The 15,182-nt window shown below is 37.8% G+C and overlaps 1 protein-coding gene across 1 annotated transcript in view; it reads left to right on the plus strand.

The window, feature by feature from the left end:
- STPG2 (sperm tail PG-rich repeat containing 2) overlaps positions 1-15,182 on the plus strand; it is a 329,121-nt gene that overhangs the window by 33,271 nt on the left and 280,668 nt on the right. The window contains exons 4-5 of the mRNA XM_075543545.1: positions 5,841-5,953; positions 9,156-9,267. Coding sequence (XP_075399660.1) covers positions 5,841-5,953; positions 9,156-9,267 — 225 coding nt within the window. The remainder of the gene's footprint in view (positions 1-5,840; positions 5,954-9,155; positions 9,268-15,182) is intronic.

Here is a 15,182-nt window from a genome sequence, read left to right on the forward strand (position 1 = left end):
GTGATGGAGCGTTTGTCTCTGCTTGCTAATGTCTAAAGTCTTTGGGTAGCCTGACTGTTCTAGTTCCTTTTAGTTACAGTTGTTGCTGTTGGATGCCATCGAGTCTGTTCTGATTCATAGAGACTGCATGGATAACAGGATGAAAGACATCTTGTCCTGCCCCCCGTCATAAATGGGTCTCAAAAATTTGCAAAAGATAATGGAATTTTTTCATGAGCTTTTGAATCCCCATTCATATGTGTGTGTGTCTGTATCTATATCCATATCATTATATTTATGTCATCAATCTATCTATAGATATCTATATATAGAGATATAGATACATCGAGAGTTGTAAATCAAGTGCAGACTAGGGAACTCTGCAGGTATCCATCCCAAGACATAGATCAGGCTGAGAAAAGAGGGAAGAGGAGAGACAGATTAGCCAGAATATCTATTTTTAGTCTGGAGGCAGAATACACCAAAGAAACTTAACTTTAAAAATGATTAATTGATTATATTAAAAAGATAAAACCCAAACCCACTGCTATCAAGTAGATGCCAATTCCAAAGGACAGGGTAGAATTGCCCCTGTGGATTTCTAACACTAACTGTTTATAACAATAGACAGCTCTTTCTCCCGTGGAGCTGCTGGCGGTTTCGACTGCTGTCTTTGCAGTCTAATGATTGTGAAAGGTAATTAGTTTGCATAAGACTGCCTTATGAAACAGCAGCCATACCACTACATGGTCAAGTCACTAGAAAGTATAGTCTAGCCAAGCCGACACACAAAATTAACCATCATAGATATCTCCTTCAAAACTTATTCTTGGTTCTGTTCATTCTACAACTATTGGGGCTGGGCTTGAGTTATGTGTACCAACTACATCATCACTTCACTTGATGCTGTTTTGTTTTGAAATAGCATTTTATAGTACTGGATTGCTCATAGTGCTAATGCCAACGTGAAGAGGGAAGATTTTGTTTTTAGGATAAATACGTTAATTTCTTTCTTTTTTATTAGTTGGGATTTAATACAATATCATTCCATATTTCAATCATGTCAAGTAGAACTGTACAATTGTGACCACAATCAGTTTGCAAACAATCTTGTTCCACCTGAACTCCCTGACATCATTTTCCTCTTATCCCACTACCCCACCCCTCTCCCTGAACCTCTTATTCTACTTGATATAAATTCATCAATCCTGGAGTTCGTATATTGAAGATGGGAAAGAATATAACATAGCTTCAAGAGGGTGACCTCCACTGACATAACACCACTGAGCAGGGGGGAGATTTTTATATAGAATGCATTAGAAGGGATCAAGAATGTAAGTACAAGGAGAGTTTTTAGTGGCAGAAATCATTCTATGTGCTTTATGGCAACACAAAGAGCCAGAGGAAAGGGGAGTGGAGCCACTCCATTTCTCTTTGCTTTCTACTCTGGTAGAGGGGGGTCAAGGTGTAGCCCGGATTTCCACTAACATTGTGATCACACAGCTCTTTGAGAATTTGACGATAACTCTCTGTATTCTACAGGATGCAGGCATACATTCCGTGAGATTTGTCCCTGTGAGGAGGTATACTCAGTCAACAGAAAATAGTCATTCAAGAATGCCGCTTTTTGGACACATAAGGGCATTTCATGATTAGTGACTTCCCATTGGGCTAGTTGCCTTGTGATTGGTTGGTTATATTAGTTTAGCAGACATTCCAGCACATGCAGGAGTTGCAGTTGGGCACAACCTAGTAACTCCTGGCCTCTCTACCTCAAACTGCCCCCCACCAACATTTCCTACCTCAGTCAAGGAACAAGAAAAGGTATTTGCTAAAATAACAGCATAGAAAAGTGTAAGAAGACGCTTACTCAATTTCTCACTGGGATTGCATTCATGAAAAAAGATTCTTAATTTAATATAAACATCAAGTTTTTGAATCATGTTCAGACCAGGTGATTGAGGAAACTAAATCTCACGTTATTTTATCTTTAAAATACCTGAGGGCTAGTTGTGGCGCTGCAGGTGGCGGTAGGTATCAAGGCGGTTCTGACCCATAGTGCCCGTATGTACAGCAGGTTGAAATGTTGCTCAGTCCTACGCCGTCCTCATGATTGTTTTTATGTTTGCTGCCATTGTTTCAGGTAACATGTCAGTCCATCTCCTTGAAGGTCTTCCTCTTTTGAAGCCCTTCCACTTTACCTACATTATGTCTTTTAATAGGGACTGATATCTCCAGTTGACTTGTCCAAAATACATGGGATGAAGCCTCACTGTCATTGCTTTTTTGGACTGTACTTCCAGGACAGATTTGTTTGTTCATCTGGCAGTCTGTGGTACTTTTAATTCTTCACCAGCACTGATTGTTTTTCAGTCTTCTTTATTCAATGTCCAATTTTCACATATGCATGAGGTGATAAAATTGGTTGTGGATCTAAGCAAGATAAAATTCTTGGCATCTCCAATCTTTTCTCCATTTATTCATGGTGTTACCTATTGGTCGAGTTGTGAGGATTTTGGCTTTCTTTACATTGAGTGGTAATCCATATTGAAGGCTGCAATCCTGGATCTTCACCAGCAAATACTGCAAGTCCTTCTCCTTTTCAGCAAGCCAGGTTGCAGCAACTGCATATCACAGGGTGTTAATAAGCCTTCCTCCAACCAAGACCGAGCTCATGTTCTTCATCACATAGTCCAATCTGTAGGATTCTTTGCTCAGTATATAGGTTGAACACATATGGTGAGAAGATACAATTCTGATGCATGCTTTTCCCTATTTAAGTCATGCAATAGTGGTAAATTCTAGAAAACAAGTTTTCACACAGTTGGGAATGTTAGTACTGTCTCTGATTATTTTTGAATTTATATGTGCCTGCCTAAAGCTTTTTGGAGTATATTTCTAATTGGAAAATCTCTAATCCTATGGGCCAGTGACAGTGAATCATATTTTCCCCAAACATCGATGCCAAAAATAAAAGTGGCCTGAGATTCTCTCTCATTACTTCATATAATGGCATTTTTCCCATCTCCAAATACCCATCATAAGCAGTCTGAGAATTGCTCCATACTCCCTACCAAGATTCCATCCTTACCTCTAGTTCCTGAAATTCTCGAGATGTCTGTCTTTCCCATGCTGAGTTCTTTTCACATGCAGTGAGGGGCATGTGCAATCAATTCTATCTCTGTTGTGCTCTTGTAGAAATTCCTTGATGTTGCTAATGTGCATGAAGTGTTGCCCTTTTTACGTTTCTAGAGCTGATAAGGTGTGTCTATGTCGTATACTTCTGAAACTTTGGTGGCTGGGTTTAGGTTTAGCTCACCATTTTGAACTGGAGCAATGCATTTTATCATATGATAGTGCTACTGGTTATAATGGTAACTGAGAATAGTAATAGTCACTAACGCAACCGACCTGATCTGTAGTGGCTGCTGTGTCAGCTCTATTCAAGGTAGAAAGGTCAGCTCGGAAGATTATGGCAATCGGTTGGGAGAATTCCAAAGGAGTCATTCTGATAGATAATCTCACAGGATTTAGGGGATGATCATTGAGGCATATTATGAAAAAAAGGTTGAAGAAAATTGTCTTGGTGTAGAAAAAGCCCAGGAAAGTTGCGCCAAGTAGTTTTTTTTCCACTACACAAAAACGAACTGCTGCTCTATCGTCAAGGGTAGCAGAGGCGAGAGTTTCAGTGGGAAACTTACCCCATTCACCCTACAAGTGCTACCTTGCCCCTCCAGACTCCCTTTTGCTCCCTAAACTTAAATACCATTTAAAAGGAACCATTTGAGCCCCTCCTTTCAAGTTGCTCAAACTTCTGTTTTGATGTGGTATAAAATGGAGAGCACAGAATTCTTCTTCTTTTTTTAAAATTGCAACTTGAGGCTTGAATTTTTCCTTCAGCTCATTCAGATTTTGAAATGCTAGCATGTCCTTCTCTTTTGATCTTTTATTATTGTTTTATTGGCATATAATCCACACATCATTCAATTCAATGGCTCACTCACATCAAGAAGAATTGTACAACCGTCAGCAAATCAACTTGAGAACATTTTCTTTTAAAAAAATCACTTTTAAAATCAGTTGTAGTGCTCCCTCCTCCTCCCACATACATTGTTTGCTTCTCTCCTTGTCTCCTGTTCCCACCCCTACTACCCTTGCATCAGTTATTATCTCTATGCATCTACTCCTGATAGAGCACAACATTTTTTGCGGGGGGAAGGTTTGGATACATGAAAACACTTTCAGAAATGTTTTGATCTAGATGGAGGATAGATCTAGAAACAATAGTTTAATATTTTGACATTTTTTGTTTAATAAAGGTTGTTATGATTTTGTGACTTATCCTCAAATCTATAGTACTAAAAATAATCCTGTAACATAACTTCCAATTTAATTGCATAAAACAGTGTATCAGTTGCACTAGGTGTCTATTACTATTCAAAAACTTAGGATCAACTTCTCAATTATCATTAGAAACAACATTAATGTAGTCCATATCTGAAGATAGATCTCCTAGGCATTAGTGAGCTGAAATAGACTGGTCCTAGACATTTAAATCAGATAACCATATTGTTTACTATGTCGGGAATGACAACTTTAAGAGGCATGGCATCACTTTCTTCGACAAAAAAGGACATTTTATGATATATCTCAAAGTACAATGCTATCTGCGATAGGATGCTATCTATCTGAATTCAAGGAAATCCAATAAATACAACTATTTTGTAAATTTATGTACCAACCACTAAGACTAGTGATGAAGATTGAAGAAGTCTACCAAAGTCTTCAGATTGAAATTGATTAAACATGCAATCAATATGCATTGACCATTATTGGTGATTGGAATGTAAAGTTGGAAACAAAGAAGGAGGAACAGTAGCTGAAAAATATGCCCTTAGTTACATAAACAAAGCTGAAGATCACATGATAGAATTTTGCAAGACCATTGACTTGTTCATTACAGATACCTTTTTTTGTAAGAATATAAGCAATAAAGGTGGTAATTTTCTAATTTACATAGGGTTTCTATTGATGGAACTGACTCAATACCGCCTAACAATAGCATACTACACTTTACCTTTAGCATCAGTTTAAAAAATAGTTTTAAAAAGTCTTAAATAATTGATTAACTTAGTCTCTATTAGGTTAATAGAAGATAATTCTCTTAATAGAAGCTTTGTCCTATGCTATCCACTTTTATTTGAATATTTTCTGATGAAATAAGATAGCTCAGATTCACTGACGTGACCTTTTTAATGATTAATGACTAATTTTGACATTTATTGTAGAGTATATGAAAAAATATGATTGTTGAAGTCTCATGTCACAAATCATGCTTTTGACACTCAAGGATTCATTTCTGACTCTAAGCTTTGATGACATTGCCAGTAAAATGCTTCACTTATTGTTGATTATTTTTATATGTATGATCTTACTACATTTACTTTGTGTTTGACATTATCTGATGATGATTTTGGTACTTTCTCACCTATTTAAGGTTGTTTGATAGCTTATTCTAATCTGCCTAGCAGTTTCTTTTTCCCACAGAGTTTCTTATTTTTCATTTTTTGTGTCAAGGAGTTCTTTTTCATGTTTCTTAAAGTTTTAGATGATTTGATGTACTGTCAAGAGCAGAGATAGTGGTTTGGGAATGCACAAGTTATAGACACTTCTGTGGGAATTCTGGCTGGCTCAGGAGTGGATGGTATGTGGCAGTGACACTGGGATCTATCACAGTAAAACCCCCTTGACAGACAAACACCTAGACTAATACTTCCTTTGGTTTAAATTTATATTTAAGAAATATTAAATGCTATTTTGAAACTTATTTAAATTATATACTATCCTTACCTTTTTTAAAGGATGTTTTCAATGCAACTCTGAAATACAAAGGGGTACATTTTAGCAACTCTTCGGGAAGACGAGACCTACCGCCCAAACAAGGACCTGGTCCTGGACATTATGAGATAGTCCAGTAAGTAAAAAATCAATAATAATAAAAGTGATGCCTCTAATGATGCTCTTGACTATAACATACTCTTACTCATATCTGAAAGCTACTATGTTTTTATGAACCAGGTGATATCATACCCATATTACCTCATTTACTTTTCATAGCAACTCTGTGTGTAGTTACTATTGTGATATTCTGTGTGTGTGTGAAAAGTCCAGAAATCAAGGAGGATAAATGAACATATTTAAGATTATGCTGTTATTGAGAGTTAGACTGAGATGTGCTTGAATAAAAATCCCCATGTATCTAAGTACTACAATATGCAATTATAAAATAGGCAAAGGATCAGATAAAATGCAAAAGAATGTGATACAGAATATCTATTCTATCCCTGGTCCTTGTCTTCATTCTCCTTTACTTTATGATAGACTTAGACAACATTCTTTTCTGTTGTTCAGAGCAATAACATTAAGCTAAGGTAACATTTAGAAGTTTTAGAAAGTAATTCCATTTCTGGTAAAATAATTCCATTTTGTCTTCAATTTCTGCCACTCTTACAGTAAAAAAGACCTTCTCATGAGTTCATGTTAGGCAAAATTAAATATGGAGTACAGCAATCACTCCTTTTGATGAATAATTTTTTAAAGAATCCAGAGTTTTCCGATATGTGGGGTGAACTTCCCCAGGTACTTGCAGTTATTACATATGCCCAGTTTACCTGCCGGACCCACTCAGATGCGTCTGTACAGTCAGCTGTGGACATGACTTAGGCTTTTGCTTGGACTCCTCGGATACAGTTGATTCATGAAGCAAGTTTTGTTGGAATTCTTGCTGTGTGCCAGAAATATTCAATATAATAGCTATGACTAAAAGAATAAGACATGTCTTTGCTTTGGGGCATGTATAATCTTCTCCATTAAGATTATGCAGGAAAATGAAATTTCCTTTCCATTAAAATAACCCTCCTATAATTTTTAGTTTTATTCCTTTAGTTATATTAGAACTTAAACATGCATATTTAACCTAACAAAGTCTAAACTTAATATCCTCACCATTTTCCCAAACAAAACAATGTCTATAGAATATTCTAATCCTGATCATGCCCATCTTGATATTTGTTTTATTTAGTACTTTATCCATTTTTTTCACTTTTCAGACTAGCTGTTTGGTTTGTTTGCTTACCTACCATCTATTAATTCATATGTCAGTTTTATATGCTGTGAAGTAAAACTAACCCTTTTTTAGTGCATGTTGTTGTTAGATGCTGTCTGGTCTGCTCCGATTCTTAGCAACCCTGTGTACAACAGAATGAAACACTGTCCCGCCCTGTGTCATCCCCACAATTGTTATATTTGAGCCCATTGTTGCAGCCACAGTGTTGATCCATTTCCTTGACGATCTTCCTCTTTTGCTGACCCTGTACTTTACCAACATGATGTCCTTTTCCAGGGACTAGTCTCTCTTGATAACAGGATCAGGGTATGTAACATGAAATCTTGTCTTTCTAGCTTTGTAGGAGAAATCTGCCTGCACTTCTTTCAAGATACATTTGTTCTTCTAAAGTTTTATTGTTCTTTCAATATTCTTCACCAGCAACATAATTCAAATGCAACAATTCTTTTTATTTATTTATTTTTACATTTTATTGGGGGCTCTTACAGCTCTTATAACCATCCATAAATCAGTTGCATCAAGCATATTTGTACATATGTTGCCAATATATTTTCTGAACACTTACTTTCTGTTGAACCCTTAGTATCAGGTCCTCCTCCCCACCTTCGTGACCCCTTGATAAATTACAAGTTATTCTTTTCATATCTTATACCAACCACTGTATCCCTTCCCCTATGGTTTCTGTTGTTCGTCCCCCTAGGTGTGTGTGTGTGTGTGTTTATGTTTTAATCATTGCAATTAGTTCCGCCTTCCTCCCTTATTTCCCCACCTTCCTCCTATCCTCCTTGTATTGCTATTCCCATTCCTGTTCCTGCATTCTGTGTGTAGTGAGCTCTTACCTCTTATCTATACCTGTGCACATGTTCCAGTCTAGCCCACAGTGAAAGGCAGGACTGGGTCATGTTATTAGGGATGAGGAAGCCTCAAGGAATCAGAGGAATATTGTGTATTTCATTGATGCTACACTGCACCCTGGTTGACTCATCTCTTCCTTGGGTCCCTTCTGTGAGGAGATGTCCCATTGTCTACAGATTGGTTTTGGATCTCTGCTCTGACCCCTCCTGTTCTTAACAATATGTTTTTTGTTTATTTGTTTTGGGTCTTCTGATGTCTGTTACTCGATCCCGTCAACACTTCATGATTGCACAGGCTGATGTGCTTCTTCCATGTGGGCTCTTGCTTTTCTGCTAGATGGCCGCATGTTTAACTTCAAACCTTTAAGACCCCAGATGCAATATATTTTGATAGCTGAGCACCATCCACTTTCTTCACCACATTTGCTTATGCACCTGTTTTGTCTTCAGCGATTGTGCCAGTAGAGTGAGCATCACAGAATGCCAGGTTGGTAGAGCAAAGTGTTCTTGCATTGAGGGAGAGCATGAGCAGAGGCCTGAAGTCCATCCACTATCCCAGTCCATTGCCATATAAATATATGTACATAGGCCAACACCTATTTTTATGAAATAATGTATTTACTATGTGCACACCTATGTTTATACCTCTATCCTTAGCTTTGCTTACTAGATCTTCCCTGTTTCCTTTTACCTTCTGCCTGCTCCATGATTGCACTTGCCCTTCTTCCGCCTCTTAGTAATTCCTCTCAGCTAGATTGCTGTTGCACCAACACTCCCAAGATCTCTATGTCCTCACTGTTGATTTCAATTCCCTAGTTGCTGCCCTTTGTGTGGCGTTGTTTGATCTCAGTTCCCTACTCCCTTGTCCTTCTCCCGCCACCTCCCTCTGGATATGTAGGTCCCATTGCTTTTCTCCTCAGCATGCAACAATTCTTTTGCAGTCTTCCTTATTCAATAGCCCATTGTCACATGCATATGAGGTGATGGAAAGTCCATGGGCTTGTGTAGAGATCCATATTTGTACTCATTCCCCCCCAAAAAGGTAACCCCATGTAGAAATTGTCTACCACACCTAGATGATCATATTGTATACTTAAATTTTTGGAAATGCTGCTGTAAAAATATTCCATTTCCTTATGTACACATTGTTCATATTTGAAATCGAGTACTGTTCAATTTCTCTCAATTTTTTAAAGGGAAAAGACACCGCACTATGAAAACATTAACATCAAGAAAGAGCAACAGCAAGATTGTTCCTCCCATTTCCCACGGTTTTATGATGTAATAATATCACAGGAAGAAAAAAAGGTAAGCTGAAAAGTAGCTACTTCGTTGATTTTGCAATTTGTTAGATCCCTGAATCCTGTTACCTCAAGGTTAATCCCTCTTGCCCGGTACTATGTACTCAATGAGTATAAGTGGAAGGAGGCATATTTAATATTCTAGTCAAGTAGTCACTATTTCTGCTTAAACAACCTTGTATTTAAAGACTCACTTGTCCTAAAGTGCCCTGGTGATGCTTTGGGAAAACATTTTAGTGGTACCTTAAAATCAGCGGTTCAAATCTCCCAGCCACTTGCAGGAGAAAGAGGTGGTTATCTGCTCTCGAAAAGATTTACAAATATTCTGAACCGTCATGTGGGGTTACTATGAGCTGGAATCAACTTTTTGGAGTAAATTTTGGGTACTCTCAAGGTTTCTTATTTCAATAGTGGACAACTATTTCTTAAAATGTCCTTATACTGACATAAATTTGACAGCCCACTTGTTATTTTACATCTTTGCATGATTTAGCTCTCCTTAAAATTTTCCCAGTTAGGGGAACTACCTCTAAGTATCTTTGACTTGTTCTCATTATTTGACATCAAGGTCAGTCATCGGGGGACCTTCTTCAGTTTGAAAATGCCCCCCTCCTTTTTTTGGCATGATACCCAGAATTAAGCACAATTTGGGGGGAGTAGTCTTATAAGTACATTTTAAGTTCTCCAACTTCCTAGTTCTGGGTAGTGTATGTTTATACAGGTAGTCCTTGGGTTACAAACATATGCACAACCTGTAGTTAAAAAAATTCTTGTAAAACCTGTTATATTAAAAAGTTGAGGTTTGTATAGTAGTTTAAATAACAAGCATACTTTGTGATACACACCCAAACATTATTATTATCATTGTGTTATTATGTTAAAGATACTTTGGTATACATGGGAGTATTTCTTTAATGTTTTATGCTTCGACAAGTGCACTAAAACAAAAATTTGACTAACCGACGTTAGATAAGAATGATAATGTGTTTCAATTTACATTCAAATTTGGCTTAAAGAAAGATTTTCGAACAGAACTCATTAGTACTGTGAGACTGCTACACACAGATGCCCAGGAGAGGCAATAGTCTGTGCTGTACTTCCAAGCTCAAGGTTGACAGTGGGAGCCCATCCAGTGGTACTGCTCAAGAAAGGCCTACTTCTGAACATATTACTGTGGAAGGAATGCCATAGAGCAGCTGTACTCTGTAACATAGAAAGTTCTGATGGACTTGAGTCATAATTCACTTGGCGGCAGCAGTTTTAAATTTTTAAAATTTACACAAAATCCAAAATTCTATGAATTCTTCCTTTTACAGCTGTATCTCAGTTTACTCATTTGGAATTTATAAGCAAATAAATTCCTGGGATTTTCGATATTATTTTATTGACCATTAAAGACACGGGAATTATAGAATGCTTATTTAAGATGGATCTAGTATTGTAGAATAAAATGAGGACAATCAATAACAATTTCAATGAAAATTTTCTCTTGCATGGGATGCCTTTTATTTTCTGCTGAATCCTAATTGTTGTCAAGTGCTGTTGCGTCTGTTCAGATTGACAGCAACCCCACATGGCAGAGTGGAGCTGGCCCCTAGGGGGGATTTCTTGGCAGTAAACCTTATGGAAGCAGATCACAGGGGTGGGGGGCTGTACTAAAAAAAATGGAATTTTTTTCAAAGCTATATATTTAATTTTTTTTCCCACAAAACAACCTTATCACCTTAAAAGTACTCTCCATTGCACTTAATGCATTTGTCAAACCTGCGATTCCTTTCTTGGAAACATTTTTCAAACTTATCTGTTTGGATGGCTGACAGCACCTGCCTCATTTTTTTCTTCACCGCTTCTACATCAAATCACTGTTCTTTCATGCCCTTCTTCATTCTCAGAAGCAAAAAGAAGTTGCATGGAGCAAGGTCAGGTGAGTAAGGTACATGAGGCAAGAGATGCATGCTGTTTTATGCCCAAAGCTGGTACTCTGAGATGGCTGCAAGAGAGGTGCATTGTCGTGGTGGCAAAACCAATGAAACCCCCATTTGCCACAAATCAGGCCATTTTTGTTGCACACTGTTACACAATCTTTTCAGACCCTCTAAATAGAAAGCTTGATGAACAGTCTGACCTGGCGGAACAAATTCCAAATGCACTATCCCCCTTACATCAGAAAACAAATGAGCATCATCTTGATCTTTTATTTCACTTGACAAGCTTTTTATTTGGGTAAGGTGAAAATGGTGACTTCCACTGGCATGATTGATGTGTGCTTTTTTTTTTTTTTTTTTTAAAGTACAGCATGTTTCCAGTCGATGTTCTTTTTCCTGCTCAGTCAGAATGCGAGGTACAAATTTCACAGGGGCCTTCTCATTCCCTATCTTTGGTTAAAATTTGCTGACCTAAGCTCCAAGATAGTCCAGATAACTTTCCCATCTCTTTAATGGTCCAATGAGCACAAGTATATAAATGTTGTTGACATTTTCATCTGTATGAGAAGTTGACAGACATTTAGAGTGAGGCTTGTGAGAAAACCACTCATACACTTGAGTTTTTCCCATAGTGCTGTCCTTGTAAGTTGTGTTCAACATCACAACAATTTCTGTGGCATTTTTTTCTTAGCAGGTGTATTGGACAGGGTTCTCTAGAGAGACAAACCAGATTGCTAGTAATTATATATAAATATATTTATAAAGATAGATTTATAATTCAAGAAATAAACCATTAAATAATATACAGATAGATAATACAAGAAATTAACAGTTAAATTATAAAGCAGTGAGACACTAGCAGTCCTTCAAGTTTTGAGAGCTGCCAGGTGCCAGTCCCCTTCTGTAGAGAGAGCTGGGCTATATATACCCAGGCAGCAAACAGCAAGGCAGGTCCCCAACTGTCATCAACTGTCAGTCCCCAGCTCCAGAGATGAACATTCCAATCGTGTGGGCTTAACGGGACCTCAACTTGCAGCGACACAGTCCACAGGCTAGGCATCCTACAGGTAGTGTACCCCTTTAAACTGACGCACAGAACAACCAAGGTGAGGCTCACCGAGCCATTTATCCCTCTGCCCTTCAGTTAATCCTACTTGTATTTATCGGCCAGGCTGGCACAATAAACTATAACAATGCAGAAAACACAATTTGACAGCAACGTGGTGTTCTCTTAAATCGGCCATCCCTAAAAAATGAAGTTCAAGTAAAACTGCTTTTATCAAAAAATTCACATTGACCAGAGAGAACCTTCCCAGGTGATGCCACTGGGTGCGCTAACTCAGAGAGAATTGCTCCATGCTCGCCCAGTGGGGAAATGTGTACTATGAAAGTGAAAGCACCGCCTAGCAGAGCTTTTTTCCAGTTTTGGGGGTGTGTGGGAAGAAGCTACCCTTCGTATTTAGGCTCACTGTTGCAGTCACTATTTCAATCTATCCCATTAAGTGTCTTCCTCTTTTTTGCAGACCCTGTAGTTTAACAGATGTCTTAGTTATCAAGTGCTACTATGAAAGCCCTAACAGATGGGTTCTGTCCCAGTGTAAGAGGCTAGAAGTCTGACCGTAGAACATTGGCTCCAGGGGAGACTTTCTGCCTCTTTCAGCTCTAGAGAAATGTCCTCGTTTCCTTTTAACATCCATGGGCCTGGTGTTCCTTAGAAATTTCCATGTGTTTTGACATAAAACTTCCCTTAGACCTAGGAAATTCTCAGACAGGGACCTGGAGTTCAAAGGATGTACTCTGCTGCTGGCTCTCTTTTCTTTGGTAGTACTAGTGTTCTTACCTCTCTGCTCACTTTTATCTTTTTATGTATCTAAAGAGAAAAGTTTATGCAGGCTATATTTACTCCAGGGGAACCCCTCTTACCTCAGACCAGGGCTGTGATCTGAGTAAGGGTATTGTATCTTACCCAGATCCCCTTAGAATTGATTGGCCCATCACATCACATCACATCATCACATAATTATATCACTATGTAATTGCCAAATTGCATCATTACCTAACTATCAACCCACTCAGAATCATGGCATAGTCAAGTTGACATATGTTTTGGGGAGACACAATTCAAGCCATGACAATCATTGGGGATAAAATGTAGAGTTCAATATTACCCAGAAGAAACTGATTTATTGACGACAAAATCTATTGTTGTGTAGCTACAGGTAGAATTAAAACAAATAAAATTCTCTGCTGTTGAGTCCATTTTGACCCAATAGGAAAGGTTAGAACTGCACCATGGTGTTTCCAAGGCTGCGGATCTTTATAAAAGTAGATTGCACAGATTTCTCTCAAGAGCTGTTGGTGGGTTTGAACCACTGCCCTTTTAGGGTTTTATTGATCCACAAAGTGGAGATTACTTTTATGACGAGATGATAACAGAATTGTAATATTGCCTTAGCTCTCTCAGTTTAGAAAGGACTCACAATTGTGGCAAATCTACTGCTCTTGTATGATGTTAAGATCGAATGTGTGCCAATTTCCAAGCTACGCCTGGAAAGCAAGGTTCAGCTTTTCATTCTGAATCACAGTCACATCTAGAATAGCGAGTGTGCCTCCTATCCTTCATGGTTTCAGCTATGTAAAATCAGCTAAATCAGAATATGCAAAGTACTTGCAGTGGTGAAGTCCTGCAAAATTTTCAGTAGCTCGTAATACCTGGTAGGCACTCTAGAAAAATACCTTAATTTTGAGAATCCCGGCTAGGAACAAGATCCAGAAGTAACTAGTTTTAAAGCCCGAAGGGAAATCATCACACTCCCGTAAGTATCAGCCCCCAACCAAGCCTGTCACAGAGTTGATCCCACGTCACAGTGATGCTGTGCACCATTTCTGAGACTGAAAATCCTTGTGCAAGTAGAGAGCCTCGTCTTTCTCCTGTAGAGTGGCTGACGGGTTTGAATGAAGCACTGCTCAGTCCAGCTCCATCCTCATAACTATGCCTGAGCCCATTGTTGCAGCCCCTGTCTCATCCCTCTCCTGGAGGCCCTCCTCCCTTTTCAGTGCTCCTCCCTCTTACCTCACGGGATGTCCTGCTCCAGGGGCTGGGCACTCCTGACAACACCTCCAGAAGACCGGGAGGTGGAGTTTTGGCATTGGTGCCTCTGAGGAGTATTCTGGCTGTACTTCCTCCTGGTCACGTTCATTTATTTTTTTGGTAGTCCATGTTACTTTCAATAGAATTCATAATGAGTTAGTGTATAACAAAATACAATTTGTTTCATATTTCCCTAACTACTGTTAATGTCATGAAGCATTTCGTGTGCTTATTGGTCATTTGTGTATATCCTTTGGAGAAGTTTCTACTTAAAATCTTTGACTATTTAAAATTTCAGTTATCCATTTTTTATTATTGAATTGTAAGAGGTTTTTAAACATAGATAATTTGAATAGCATTATTTCCTAGTTGTACAGATTTTTTTTGTGTATTTTTCTTATGTTCCTGCTTAAGTAGTACATTTGTAGAGGCTAAAATGTTACATTCTACTTACTTTATATAAAAAAAAATCAATGTTAGTGAACTGCAGTACATAATCCTTAATAATGATTTTTAAAGGAAATAATTAAAAAATGTAAAATGAGTATTTTGATTTTCATATTTGAGTTAAAGATTTTGTAGATGTCTCATTTCTTCTAGTTATTCTCACTTAAAAAAATTAGCAGACCAAGTTCCAAAGAAGTAAGATAATTAAAAAATTAAGTGCCCAGTGTCTTTAGATTTAAGCATTTCTTTATGGCACAACTAGTAATGTAATCTAATATATGACACAATTACAGTCAAATAAATATGGGACTTTATTTATAGTTGTGAACTTTATTTACCATAACTCTCTGTGAGATCTAGTTAATTCTATTTTGGACCTAGTGTTATTTCTAATTAATTTTTGAATGTATCATATGATGTTGTTATCTACCGATCATTCTTATTAAATAAACACAAACA

This window comes from Tenrec ecaudatus, chromosome 3, assembly GCF_050624435.1.
Source record: "Tenrec ecaudatus isolate mTenEca1 chromosome 3, mTenEca1.hap1, whole genome shotgun sequence".
NCBI classification, from domain to species: Eukaryota; Metazoa; Chordata; class Mammalia; order Afrosoricida; family Tenrecidae; genus Tenrec; species Tenrec ecaudatus.